The sequence below is a fragment of the Vulpes lagopus genome, chromosome 8, assembly GCF_018345385.1.
Source record: "Vulpes lagopus strain Blue_001 chromosome 8, ASM1834538v1, whole genome shotgun sequence".
In the NCBI taxonomy this organism is placed as follows: Eukaryota; Metazoa; Chordata; class Mammalia; order Carnivora; family Canidae; genus Vulpes; species Vulpes lagopus.
In genome coordinates, this window is record NC_054831.1 from 67003086 (window position 1) to 67017359 (window position 14274).

The 14274-nt window shown below is 40.1% G+C and overlaps 1 protein-coding gene across 1 annotated transcript in view; it reads left to right on the forward strand.

Moving 5' to 3' along the window:
• The window catches only part of GAD2 (glutamate decarboxylase 2), a 90286-nt gene extending 76370 nt beyond the window's left edge, over positions 1 to 13916 (forward strand). The window contains exons 14-16 of the mRNA XM_041765148.1: positions 1434 to 1541; positions 1874 to 1963; positions 10302 to 13916. Of these exons, the coding sequence (XP_041621082.1) occupies positions 1434 to 1541; positions 1874 to 1963; positions 10302 to 10475 (372 nt within the window). The 3' untranslated portion in view covers positions 10476 to 13916. The remainder of the gene's footprint in view (positions 1 to 1433; positions 1542 to 1873; positions 1964 to 10301) is intronic.
• The last annotated feature ends 358 nt before the right edge of the window (positions 13917 to 14274 follow it).

Sequence of the window (14274 nt, forward strand, 5' to 3'; positions counted from 1 at the left end):
GCTGGACAGAGCCAGAGTCCTACTGGTCCCGGCCATATTCTGGATCAGGTACATGCAAGTTTAAATGCAAAAGGGTCCAGTCTGAAGAACAATTAACTTCCCTCCCTCCTACCTCGGGTCCATCCTCAGTGTACCCAAACTGCCAGGTCAGTCCAAATGGACCCCAAATCCTAAAGTCATAGAGTCTGTGAGGTAGGCTCTGGCCTGAGTGTTCAGGCATCAATCAGGACCCTTTCTTGGGGTCATCAGTAACAAGTCAGACTCTGACCAATCAACTAGGGTGACAATCTCCATAGAAATGATTCCTGACGTGGTGTGATGAACGTTGGGTGTTATTTACAACTGGTAAATTATTGAATAGTACATCTGAGACTAATGATGTACTCTATGTTGGCTAATTGAATTTAAATTAAAAAAAGAATAAATGATTCCTGACCCCATCAGATTTCTTTAAGGCTTCAAGATGTTGAAATCACTGTCTATGCTGCATCTCCCTCTTAGCTGAGGTGATGAGATCATCAGTAGGATCGTGGGCCCATCTTCCAGCTGCACCCTCAGGTTTCCATGTTGGATCAGTCACTGGTTGGCCTGTTCTAAGTGTTCCTAGGATGAGCATTAGCTGTTTTCCATTAGTGCGCCACAAATGCTGAAGGAATTAGGAGGAAAGCCATTTTGAAAAGTAACTCCCCGGAGTGTCCTGAGGTCCATCAAACAGCACCAGTCCTCGGCTATAGTGTTGTTTTTTCCAAATCCAGATCCTGGGCTTCCAGAGCCGGAAACTAAAAAGACCTCTCTGATAATGCTCGCCCGTTACAAATACATGAGTCATTTATCCCCAGAGGAGAAATCTAATGAGCTTTGCACAATGACAAGCTAGCAAAGCATCTGCGTGCCCCTAAGAGTCATACATTCATTTGTTCAACAAATATCTACTGAGTACCTACCCTATTTGTTCTATAATGAGGGTACAGTAGTGAACAAAAGTAGGGTCTGGAAATGGTAAATTTTCATGATGGGCAGAGGCTAAGCAGGCATGCTGGCCGGGGGTGTCTCTGATGATGATGCTTCTCCACAGGAGGAGAATAGCCCAGCCTCCTGTCATTAATGACTTCCATAATTACCCCTCGGGATGGCAGAGGCAAATTTTCCCCTCGAGTAATCAAAATAATTGCCTGGAGAATGGAGGCTCGGGAAGAAAAGGAATCCGCTGTAGGGAGCTGTGATGACATGAAAGGAACAAAAACACCTGAGGGGAGAGCATCAAAGGAGAAATAATCACTAGGAAAGCCCCTATAAGCAGTCTTGTGCGAGGAAAGTGTGGAGCAGAGCTGGGGCGGAGGTTGGCAGAGAAACCATCCGGGGAGATTAATCCCATAGAGAGCTTACTTGCCTTTCTCAGCCAGCCTGATGGGCTTTCTTCTTCTCTTTCTCAGGGCACCACTGGGTTTGAAGCACATATTGATAAGTGCTTGGAGCTGGCTGAGTATTTATACAATATCATAAAAAACCGAGAAGGATACGAAATGGTGTTTGATGGAAAGGTACGTATTCTGGTTCCTATGCTCCCCAAAAGTTGTCAGTTCCAGTTCTTATCACTGATTTTTTTTTATGTCAATCGTGTACTGTCCAGGTAAGTGGGACTGTTACAAGGGAGAAGCTGGGCTGTTGGGTAGCTGTCCCAAACTGGAGTAAAAAATCAAACTCACAAAACAATAGCTCTGTGTAATGTGGTGAAAGTCAGGTACTCCAAAAGGGATTATAAGTTTAAAATAGAAATTACATTCGGAAGCTGCAGAAGAGATTTGAAATGTCCTTGGCATTTTCTAAATTGCTGCGATGGGCTGAGTGTGAATCCTACCTTTCCCCCTTGCAGCCTCAGCACACAAATGTCTGCTTCTGGTACGTGCCTCCAAGTTTGCGTGTCCTGGAAGACAATGAAGAGAGAATGAACCGCCTCTCAAAGGTAAGTGATACAGGCTCCTCTGGTGTGCACAGTGGTGTGTTCATTGGGCCTTTCACATGCACGGTGTCCCTCTGACATGCATGTGTCTCTAGGAGAAATCCAACCTCGACCTTGGCACGCAGGCCCACTCCCCTTCACAGGCTCCTACAGAACCAGAGCTGGTCTACCTAGACTTTTCCATTCTCGTCTTTGATTCCTGAGAGGAAGTTATGATGTCTTAAAATAAGCAGTCAGGTGTTAGCTTGACTGCCATTCACGATGCAGCAAAAACCTTTGGTGAAGTTGGCTGACCCGCCAAGCCAAACCGTCTGTGCTCATCCAGTTATAAGCACAGAAGAGATTTCAGGCACCAGAGATGGTTAGAAAACAGAGTTGCCGCTGACTCTCTTGAGATGCCAAGGTCAAGGCTGCTCTGTGGAGTCTTTAGAGCTCTGCTGAGCCCCAGGAGGCAATGGGGCAGGGAACAATACTAATGGCCACTGTGTAGAGTGCATATCATGTCCCAGGCTCAACTCTGATCTAGCATTACAACACTCAACTATATTAAGTGTTAGAAATGACTAAAGGAGACAATTGAGGTGACACAAACAAACTTTATTTAACACTTCATGAAGCTGGCAGCCTCCCTTCCCAGGGGTCCAGAGAAGTGAAAAATGGGGTGGAATGCAAGAAGCTTTTAGAGGATAAAGAATAAGGAATGGGAAGAGAAAGACAGAAAGTGAGTAAGGAAGGGCACCTAAGCGGCTTAGTCGGTTAAGCGTCCGACTCTTGATTTTGGCTCAGGTCATGATCTCAGGGTTGTGAGATGGAGCTGCACATTGGGCTCCATGCTGGGTGTGGAGCAAGCTTGAGATTCTCTCTTTCCTCTCCCTCTGCCCCTTCCCACCCATTTGTGTGCATGCATGCATGCACTCATTAACCCTCTCTCCTTCTCTAAAAGAAAAAAAAAAAAAAGAAAGAAAAGAAAAAGAAAATGAGTAAGGAACAACAAAATAACGATAGAGTGCAGGGTTGAATTGACGTTGGGGATTGGCTGACTGGATTTTCCATGTTTCTGGTCAAACAGAGCATTTACAGGGACATAAAAGTTAAGTGTACATTTCCTGATGTGACATCCTGGGCAGGAGCAACCCCATCATGGGCCTAGAAACTTATTTCAACCTAATGTGGGAAGTACAACTGTCCCCATTTTGCTGATGGGGAAACTGAAGCACAGGGAGACTTTTTTAAAAATCACTTTTCCAAAATCACTGACTCCGGAGCCAGAGGGTTTGGGCTTCAAATTCTTCTGCAGCCAGTAAGATATCCTTGACCTCTTTTCTTCTCCTGCTCTCATCATTTAGGTAAGGGTGAAATTTGACTTATGATGTGCAACAAAGAATCTTGAAAGGAGGTAAATTTGGGGCCCCATCCCAGTGTGAAGAAATAGGAAACTAGGGATGATTGTGTATATTTGGATTTCAAGGGTTGGATTAGTTGATTTGTTGGATTTCCATTTTTACCACAAAGGAGGCGACTTTCTCCAGTCACTGCCAGGAGCAGGGAAGGACCTCTCCCCCACTGCGAAGTAGGCTAGGCTGCCTCACTGACCTTTAAGAATACTTTATTTCCTTCTATGTCAAACAACAGGATTTTGTGTGGATTTAAAATCTTCAGAACGGCTTATAAATGTGAACACCTGCCAGTAGACAGTCCAAGACCAAACCCTCATCAGGAGGAAACTGACACAGAGTTGAGGTGTCATAGCCTCCTACTAAGGGTAGTGGTTTGCAATCCTGGTGGCACATTAGAATCAGCCTAAAGCTTTATAGATGACCAGGTCTTAACCCTGAGAATTTAATCCAGTTGGTTTTGGATGGGCTTGGGAATGGTTCTAAAAGCTCTCCAGGTGATCTCAATGTGCAGCCCAGGTGCAGACTGGCTCCACTGACTGACCCAGAAGAATGCATGGAAGAAAGCTTCTGGAATGGGGATCCATTGGTGCATGTGTCTAGAGAGGAGGGGTCATGGTCATGCTTGAAGTTTTAATGAAGTTAGCTCATTTGTTCATTGCAAGAAATCAAGCCCAAGCAGTAGGAGGGAGGCAGGGTGACGGTCACGTTGGAGAAGATGATGGAGACAAAAAGGGGCCTGTTGTCATTTGAGAGGAAAGAATTCATATTTTCTCCTGAAGTTTCATGGTATAGCTTCTTCATAGTCTGTATCATCTTACCAATAACTAATTTTATTTAACAAGTTAGTTAGAAATTAGAGGTTTTCATTCTTACTGGCTCTACCTCTTTAATGAACCCAATGACCAGACAGAATCCAAGGAGTAATTTGGCTGATTTCATTTGTTGAATCAATTTATTATTGCTGGGCTGAGGGATGGGGCAAGATTGGAAAACAGAACAGAAAGTGGTTTTCCCCACTACTTTCTGAGCAAAACTCAACTCTAAATTTCCCCCATTTCAATATAGCTCTTTTCAGATGCCTCTTGGGTTTTAGCAAATCACATAAACTGTGATGAAAATGGAGACTATTTCTGGGGAAAGCCATTAGAACAGTAGTCAACTATTTTTATACAGTTGGTAATTCAAATTTGAAAGTCTTCTGTGATTCCATTTTCCTGGCTAGAATATAGAGAATTCAGCAATTCAGAGTTGCAATTCACAATAGAACCACATTAAATATCAAGGTTAACTTTTGTTTATTTATGTCAATAATTTTTCAGAGTTTCAGAAAAGTTTCTTCTTAAGTATAAAGCCCTTAAAGTATAATGTCCCGGGATCAGTAAATCTTCACACGTTCACACACGTACACATACACACAACCCCAGAGGGAAAACAGTGGAGGTAAAATAAAATAGATCACCTGCTCTATCCAATATAGTATCAATAGCCACATGTGGCATTTAAATTTAAATCAATCAAAATTAAATTCCGCCAGAAGTTTACTTCTACAGTTGCACTCACCACATTTCAAGAGCTTGACTTGCGATTAGTGGCTGCTGTAGCAGATAGAGGAGATACAACACATCTCTATCACTACATAAAGTTCTCTCAGTCAGTGCTGATATAGACCCCCAAATGGGAGGAATCTGTGGAGTCTGCTGTGCAGTGTGTGGCCAAATTCTGGACACTCCTAGGAAGAAGTCCCGAGCCCTCTTGTCTGGTACACGGCTTAGCATACAATATGGCACTCAAAAATGTTTGCTGAGCTATTGTGCCATTTACACATTTGAGAACAGGGAGCAGAAACAACACTTAGGAAGCCTACTAATGGATCATAGGCCTTTTCCCAGAGCTCACACTGATGTGGGGACAGATCTAAGCAACAGGTAGTTATTATTATGAGCAGAGTCAACAACTACATGAGGGAGGCTAAGATGAGCATCTGGTTGGTGCATTTCCTGCGCCTGGTCAGGGCTGTGAGTGTGCAGGTGGCTCATCGTCACTGAGGCACAGGGGACACAGAAGGCCTGGGGTGCCGTATGACCATATGCAGATGCCTTAGACACAAGGCAGGGCCAGCAGGTGGAGTCCATGTGGGCATGCATCAGAAAAGAATCCTGGTTCTTCATCACCTTAGCCTTGTATTTTATTCCATTGTATTGGATAATTATCTGTGTATCTGATCCCAGCTCCTACCAGTCCTATAATGATTGATGGATATCCAAAAGGTCAACAGTAGATTGAAAAGTCCATTGGCAAGGAAGTAGATTGGCCTCAACTTTTAAGGTGTCACTCTTCCAAAGTCTATGTTGTTAAATGTAACGAGGAATTTAATTTGTGAAATTTTAAAGTATGTACAGTTATTCTTTTTCATTTTTCCAAAAACTTCACTCGTATTTCCAAGATTTCAAAACAAAAAGGTTTTGTGATACATAGTGAAAAAATACATTTCTCTGATTCTGTGATGCTTTAACCTGAGCTCTCTTGGGAGAAACAAATGTGGATTCAAATGATGGGATAGTTCCCTGGTTATTGTTTTCTAAGGGATTGTAAAAGCTAACAACACAAGGGAGAAAATGACACCCTAAAACTCATAAGGCAGCCCTAAGAGCTCCTGGTGAGTAGGTCTTTAGTGGAATCTTCAACATGCAGCCTCTCTTTTCTGACTCTCTTTATTCAATAGAACTGAGAATATGACCAAAAGAAAACATCTAGAAATAAGTGAAAATGCTATATATTCATCAGAAGAGTCAGAATCTTATTTTCCTTCTGAACTTGCAATTAGTGATTATGCAATAAAGTAGATGTTCCATGTTCCTGCTAATTTTAATTCATCCCCATTTTCTGGAAGCAATTAAAAGTCATGAATTTAGACAACTGTGATTTCTCCAACCCAGCTTCAGGAACTGGAGGAATTTGATCTGACTTTACACCAAAACCTGTTTGGGATGATAACTGTTACCATTTAAATTTTTGACCTTTGATTTATCTGAAAAGTTAGAGACGATTGTCTTTAGTAATTAAAACCATTTCCATGAGGTTTTGGTTGGATGGCCCATGAAATTGAAATCAGAGTTTAATTCACTGAGGAAAGCACTATCATTGTTTTTATCAGTTCTAAAGAGCAAGCATGATTTATTACAAAAATAAAAATTAAGGAATAGTTATGTGATTCTTCCTAAAATTCCTGTAGACACATGGATTTGGAATTCCTTTCCTAATTTGGGATTTCTCTCCCCAGGAACACATTGATTTGCCATGTCTCATAGCACAAAGTGATAAATTTCATGTTCTTATGCTAGAATATTCTAGTAGATCTACTTTCAGAACTTAATCCTAGATTTGAGATATTTAAATTTGTTTTCATACTTGTTCCCTGGGATGAGCCCAATGCTCTATGTACAACCTTAAACCTTTAGGGGAAAGAAGGATCAACCCAACAGAAATATTCCTCTTTATATTACCTTCCTGTGTAATAAAGAAGTGGCAGAAAGAAACCTAAGAAACTGTTAACCTAGAATCAGAAAATCCCAGTACCTCCAAAAGAAAAGAAAAGAAAATCCCAGTGCTGGAATCATCATACCCATTCATTTTTTTAGATGAATGAAATCAGGTTCAGCATATGACGTGAGGGTGGAATGAAAGTGAAGATAAACTGTCTTGGTTTTCTCTTTGGTATCTAATAATTGGGCATGATGAGAAATAGGTCAGTTTTGAACATTGGATACTTTGTTTCGGGGTTTTTATATTTTTTTAGTTTTATTTTAAATTTTAATTCAAGTAGTTAGCATAGTATTATATTACTTTCAGGTGTACAATATAGTGATTCAACACTTCCATACATCCCCTGGTGCTCATTATAAGTGCACTCCTTAATCCCCATCACCTATTTTGCCCCCGCACCCCGCTCACCCCCACCTCTACTCTGGTAACCATTAGTTTGTTCTCTATAGTTAAGAGTCTGTTTCTTGGTTTTCTTCTGTCTTTTTTTCCTTTGATCATTTGTTTTATTTTTATTTTTTTATTTTTTTTAAAGATTTTTTATTTATTTATTCATAGAGACACAGAGAGAGAATGAGAGGCAGAGACACAGGCAGAGGTAGAAGCAGGCTCCATGCAGAGAGCCTGATGTGGGACTCGATCCAGGGTCTCCAGGATCACGCCCTGGGCTGCAGGCGGCACTATACCGCTGCACCACCAGGGCTGCCCCATTTGCTTTATTTTTTAAATTCCACATATGAATGAAATCATATGGTATTTGTCTTTCTCTGACTTATTTTGCTTAGCATAATACTCTCTAGATACATGCATATTGTTGCAAACGGCAAGATTTCATTATTTTGTTATGAGTGAATAATAATTCCATGAGTAAATAATATCCCATTCTAATACACACACACACCCCACCTTTTCTTTATCCATCCATCAATCAAAGGACAGTTGGGCTGTTTCCACAATTTGCGTGTTGTAAATAATGCTGCTATAAACATAGGGGTGCATGTATCCCTTTGAATTGGTGTTTTTGTATTTTGAAAGTAAATACCCAGTAGTGAAATTACTGGATTGTAGAGTAGTTCTATTTTTAACTTTTTGAGGAAACTCCATACTGTTTTCCAGAATGGCTACACCAGTTTGCATTCCCACCAACAATGCAAGAGGGTTCCTTTGTCTCCACATCCTCATCAACACTTGTTTCTTGTATTTTTTATGTCAGCTGAGGTATGAGGTAAAATCTCATTGTAGTTTTTGTTTTCCCCTGATGAGGAGTGATGTTGGGCATCTTCTCATGCATCTGTTGGCCATCTGATACTTCTTTGGAGAAATGCCTGTTTATGTCTTCTGCCCATTTTTTAATTGGATTATTTGTTTTTGGGTGTTGAGCTTTATAAATTAATTGTAGATTTTGGATACTAACCCTTTATACGATACATCATTCACACATTGAGTACTGTGAAGATGAAAACCTCACTATAAACCAGTGATTAAGTGTTGATGTTCAAAAATCGCATATTCATAATAGTATTCTCTTTGAATCGAACTATTCATTAAAATGAATCCAACTATGTGATGTGAGGTATAGTCCCCATTTCGAACTGAGTTACTTACTGTGTATATCTAAGTAAGTCTAGAGCTCCCTGATATCAGCCATTCCTGGTTACATATTTGCAACAATAAATTTAAATGATCAGATGTTATATTTACAAATTGTAATGGTAAAAATGTGAATAGATCATACATACAGCTAGACATAAGTTAAATGTATTCCTCTTCCTGGATAGCTATCCCTATTATTCTAGTCTTTATTAACCAATAAGGACTTGCGGAGCCCTCAGTGTACACACAGTGCTATGCTGGCAAATAAAAGAAGTAAAAGACACTGTGTCTGCCCTTCAGTGCTTGCAGTTTCAAAACTATGGATAACTTATATTTTCTTATAAGTAAGAGGACAATAAAGAAATATCCTGTAGACAGAATCTATGGGTAAAGATCAGGTATTTACAACTTAAAAAAGAAAAGATGCTACCGGACTAGGGGAGTCAGGAAAGGCTTTATAATGCTTTATCAAGTCTGTGGTGGAGTCTTGGCATGTGTGTAGGATGCAACCTGGAAGAGAAAGGGGACTCTAATCCAAGACAAGAAGTGTGACACAATAAAACTGAGGGCAAGCGTAAAGGAAGAAAAATATGTGTGGCACATTCAAGGGATATTGACTGTAGGTCTTGTCTCAGAGTTGAAGATTGATTTTAGTGACCACTTGGAGATGAATCATCAGAGCTGAGGGACAAAATACCTTTGTGCTGAGCTAGAGAGTTTGAACTTCATCTCATACACTCTACTGACAGTAATCATTCTGTGATATATATAGATATAGATATAGATATAGATATATGCTCTGCTTTTTGCCAAAGCCGAATTCCATCATCATTAAAGAATGTATTTCATAAAATCTTATATACTGAGATAATGCAAAAAGGAGAATGGAAAGACATTGGAAAGCTTTAGGGTCTCAGGAAAGAAAATTGCTTTAGGGCCTCAAAAGTCTGCTTATTTTCAGACATCACGTGGTTACCTCTTGGTTACCATTCTCTGAACTATGTTTTATTTCCAGTGTTTTTATATCTACTGAGGTTAAAAAAAAAAAAACCCTCCCCCAAATGCTGCATTGCTAAACTACTTAGCCTTGGAACCAACACCCAATTCTTCCCATTCTCCCAAATCCATAACTACATGGTTGTTAAATAACAAAAACTCCACTGAGTAAATTTTAAAGATCTAACTGGATTTATGAAATGATTCATAAATTGGGCAGCATCCCATCTAGGAAGTAGAGGGGAGCTCTAAGGAGCTTATAGAAAGGGAGAGGTTTTTAAAGGCTGGACAAGGAAGTCACAAACAGAACAGAGAATTATTCCAGGTGAAGTCACCTTCCTTTGGGGAGAAGGGTCTTATTAGGTGATTACCTCATGTTTCTCTGGGAGATGGGGAGAGACCATGTGACAGAGTACCATATTGATGCTGACCAGAAGATTCCTGAGTGACCAGTTAAGACTATATTCCTGGGGGACATTGAAAGTGCAATTAGATTAGGTATAAAGCCCAGGTTTGGTGGTGTGGTCTAGCATAAGTGACTCTGTTTGGGGCCTGCAGTTTTCTTTTTCATAAAGTCAAGGATAAGGGGGCAAGCACCTCAGAGCCTATCACTTATTACTCATTTTATCATCCTCAAGAATTTGGATGTATTAAACTGCTCTTGTCCTCCGATCCCAAAAAAACTTGAAGACAATTCCTTTAGGGGAAATATGAGTCTGGTTGTTTAGTTAAAAGCTAAAAATGCTACTTGATATTGGGTTCTTTGACTAGAAGAGTCCCCAGGGGTCACCATGCGGCTCTGGTCTCTCCCACAGGTGGCCCCAGTGATTAAAGCCCGAATGATGGAGTATGGGACCACAATGGTCAGCTATCAGCCCCTGGGAGACAAGGTCAATTTCTTCCGCATGGTTATCTCAAATCCCGCAGCAACTCACCAAGACATCGACTTCCTGATTGAAGAAATAGAACGCCTTGGACAAGATTTATAATAACATAGCTCACCAATCTGTTTCGATTCTCTAGGTAGACAATTCAGTTGTCACAAACTGTGTGAATGTATTTGTAGTTTGTTCCAAAGTAAATCTATTTCTATATTGTGGTGTCAAAGTAGAGTACAGTTTAAAAATCCAAAAAACATTGCTCCTTTTAAAAATCCTTTCCTAAGTTTAGAATACCTCTCTAAAATTAGTGACAAGAGGCTGTGTTCTAATCGATAATGAAAAGCTTAAAATTGTTATAAATACTTCCCTTACTTTTAATATAGTATGCGAATCAAGCTTTATTTTCACTTCAGAGTAGTAGGATTGAATAGTGCCAAATTGCCCCTGAATCCTAAAAGGTTCTTTGGGGTGCAGTCAAAAGGAGAAAGTACATATAAAATGTATGTTGACAATAAAAACTCTTGCCTTTTTCATAGTATTAGAAAAAAATTTCTAATTTACCTATAGCAACATTTCAAATGTATTTAAATACATATAATTTTACAAAAGGAAAATATATATATTAAAAAGAAATCCTATTTTGTAACATATAGATTTTTATTTTATATGGGTTATACAAACTGCAGGGGCAGATATAAAAACTAAGCCAGATTTTTTTTTCTTTTTCTTTTAATGGAGGCACAATAAAACACTGAGCAAAGTTATTCTGAAACATAGGCCCACAAATTCTTAAAAAGGATAATGCCTTCTCTCTGTTCATGTTGCGATTTATCACATCTCTAAAGTTAGTATTACAAAACAAACACAAAAGAATATTGCAAGTTCTCTAAAATGACTGACCAGATGGACAATAAAATTCTCTTCCCAGTTAAGTTTTCCACCCAGTTGACCCTGAGTGGACCCACTCAGTAAACATGACAAGCCAAGCTTCATCTTAGACTAAAACTAGAGTAATTGTGTGTACTCTGCTTTCCAGTTCAGCTTGTTTTGAACAGAAGGTGGATGCTCATTCTTGAGGCATCTTCCCACACAGTATTCTTTTATTAGGTCATTTGGATTAATTAGGGAAAAATAAACATAAAATCTAATCAGCCTGAGCAAAAAAGGAATGAAGCACACTCCAGAAGGTGGTGAGCCCAGAAAATTAAACTCGGCCATGAGAAAAGAGATCTCTGTGAGAACAATGATGTCATCCTGGGCACCCATATTGTCATTGTCCAAGAAGGAGTCATTCACCTCCTGGGTAATTGCTTCTTCCAGTTCCCTTCCTCCCCTACTCACCAAAGTTCTCTCCTGCTAGGCTTCCCATCACTGGAATCCCAAATACTTAATTTCTATCCCACAGGGGGTTATGTTCCTCTCATGAGATTTTGAGACAGCATCTTAAGACCTTTTTTACCTGCCTCTTGTCAAAATCCAAAGTGACCAGAGTGTGCAGAGATAGTAAGATAGTAGATTCTTAGAATTCAGGATAATACTTTAAAGCATTCTTCTTCCCCTGCAAACCTGATGGAGAGACCCCAAGCTAGCAAGAACTCCCAATGATATTTGTGGGGCCACAGTTTATCAGAACCCAAGTAGTAGTATGATGACTACAGATTCACAGATGCAGACTACAGGCACCACCTTAGAACATTCATCCTTTCTATATGGACCAGTCAGATTACTAGTTAGAAAGCCTACAAGTATACAAGGGAAGAAAAAAAGAAATGCCCTATACTATAACCATAAGATCTAACCATCTGAAATCTGCATGAGCTTGCCCCTACATTCTTCCTCTTACATTATATACAAAAACATTGATACTTGAATTCAACATAGGTGTGGATCCTTCCTGTCTTGGAAGTAAATGGGTTCCCTATGATGATTAGGAGAAAATTTTTATCTGTGCCCCAGAACTTCATAAAGGAATAAGTAGTCTAGGCTATGTTCAATGGCCAAGCATCCCTTTCCTTTCTAGAAGTTGGCCATTGAGGCTATGCACATAGTCTTGAGCCTCAGGCCAAAAGGTCCTACCTCAGAGGCAGAGACACTAACTGTCAAGCCCACTGTCCTGCTTTGAGAAGAAGGGGCCCTGACCTGGACAGACCCCTCTCAACTCCAGGATGCTTATACCTTGCAGTAAAGATCTTCTAACAGAAGCTGCTGTTTTTTAACTTGATGGTATGATGGTATTTAAAAGGAGAAGCATTTGTGCCTATGTATGATATTCCAGAAAAATAATCTTTACAAATAGATTGTTTCCCCCACTTCCTGCCCTTTCCAGATTCTTCTCCAGGTTGGCTGGGAGTCTTGCCCAATCCTATGCAGTGAAATCCCTGCCAACCATAACCCAGGAGAGGAGGTAAAGAAAAGCCTAACAGGTTCCAGTAGTTTAATAAATATGCTTTAAAGTAAGTCTGCAATCTACTTGGGAGAGAGGGAGGGAAGAAGGAAGGTGGTTTTGAACATTAGCTCAAAATCCCAGTGCCAAAGGCCTTTATGTGGGACCATCCTTTACAAATTTTAGAAAAGCCTGGTTTTAGCTTAATCAGAATTGACATGGCCATTTTTATTTATTCAGCAATATTGTGTTTGTTATTTTTAAATACTTGAAATAAAAAGTGTGATATGTCTTCATCTGAGACGCATAAATGGTATTGACTTCGTGTACTGAAAGCTAAGGACATCAATTGTGTGTATAAATCGTGTTGCCTTCGTTCTATTGATAGCACTGTCTCGTCACCTCAGATTGGGGTTGTGCACTTTAGCTCTGAACTGTACAGTGTTGCAAATCAACATATGTTGCTGTAAAAGCTTGTACAATCTATTATTGACATGTCTTTTTCTGTGTGGTAGCTGTATTGATATTATGAACTACATCCGCATCTGTTCCTGTGCTCGCTCTCTCTCTCTCTCTCTCTCTATCTCTCTCTCTCTCTCTCTCTCCCTCTCCCTCTTTCTGCTAAACTGTGTGCCCTCCACATCAGCTCTAATAGAGAACATGCCCTAGGCTAAGCTCCCTACTGAGAAATCTCCCTTGATAACTGTGTGATTTGCAAAATGCGAGGTGAACGCTACTCATCTCCGAGAAGAGAAGAAACCCACACGGAGTGTCACAAACCACCCCAATTGCAGGTACTGTCTCCGCTGGGGTTTGGGGTAGGGACTCAGAATATGAACAAAGAAAGCACAAGTGTAAATATAGCAGCAGGCCAGGGAATCAAGGACCCTGATGGTGGGTATCATCTTGCACGTGCTCTCCTGTTTTCAGATGCTAAGTACAAACACTGTGTATTTATTAGTCACGTGTTCCAAAATACTGTTCCCAATTGGTGTTTCTGAAAGACATCAACATCTCCCCAACATGACACCATAACTAAAGACAGAAAATAAATAAAAAAATATAAACATGTGGCAACCTGTTCTTCTTACCAAATATAAACTTGTGTATGATCAAAGTATTTTATCTGTGTTGTCTCTCTAAACCCAAATAAATGTGTAAATGTGGACAGTCTTGGGCTTTGCTTGTTTATTTCTGTTGTGGAGCTTATTTGTTAATGAGTTGCCTAAATACAAGACCCCTCCCTTGTCACAGAGCCCAGAGTGTCTTTGGGTCTTTGCTGGGGAAAAAGAGCTGGTACTACTGCAGTCACTGTCCCTTCTGAGGGCAATTGTTTCACCTCTCATGCTTCAATTCTTCAATCAGATCCAGTCTTTTTTTAGAAATCATTTTATTGCGGAAAATTTCACATAGAAAAGTGGAGAAAACAGTATAATAAACTCCCGTGAAGTTCTCACCCAGTTTCCACATTTACTGATTCAGAGACTGAATCCCATTTCACCCATTCCTCCACCCCACGTCCTC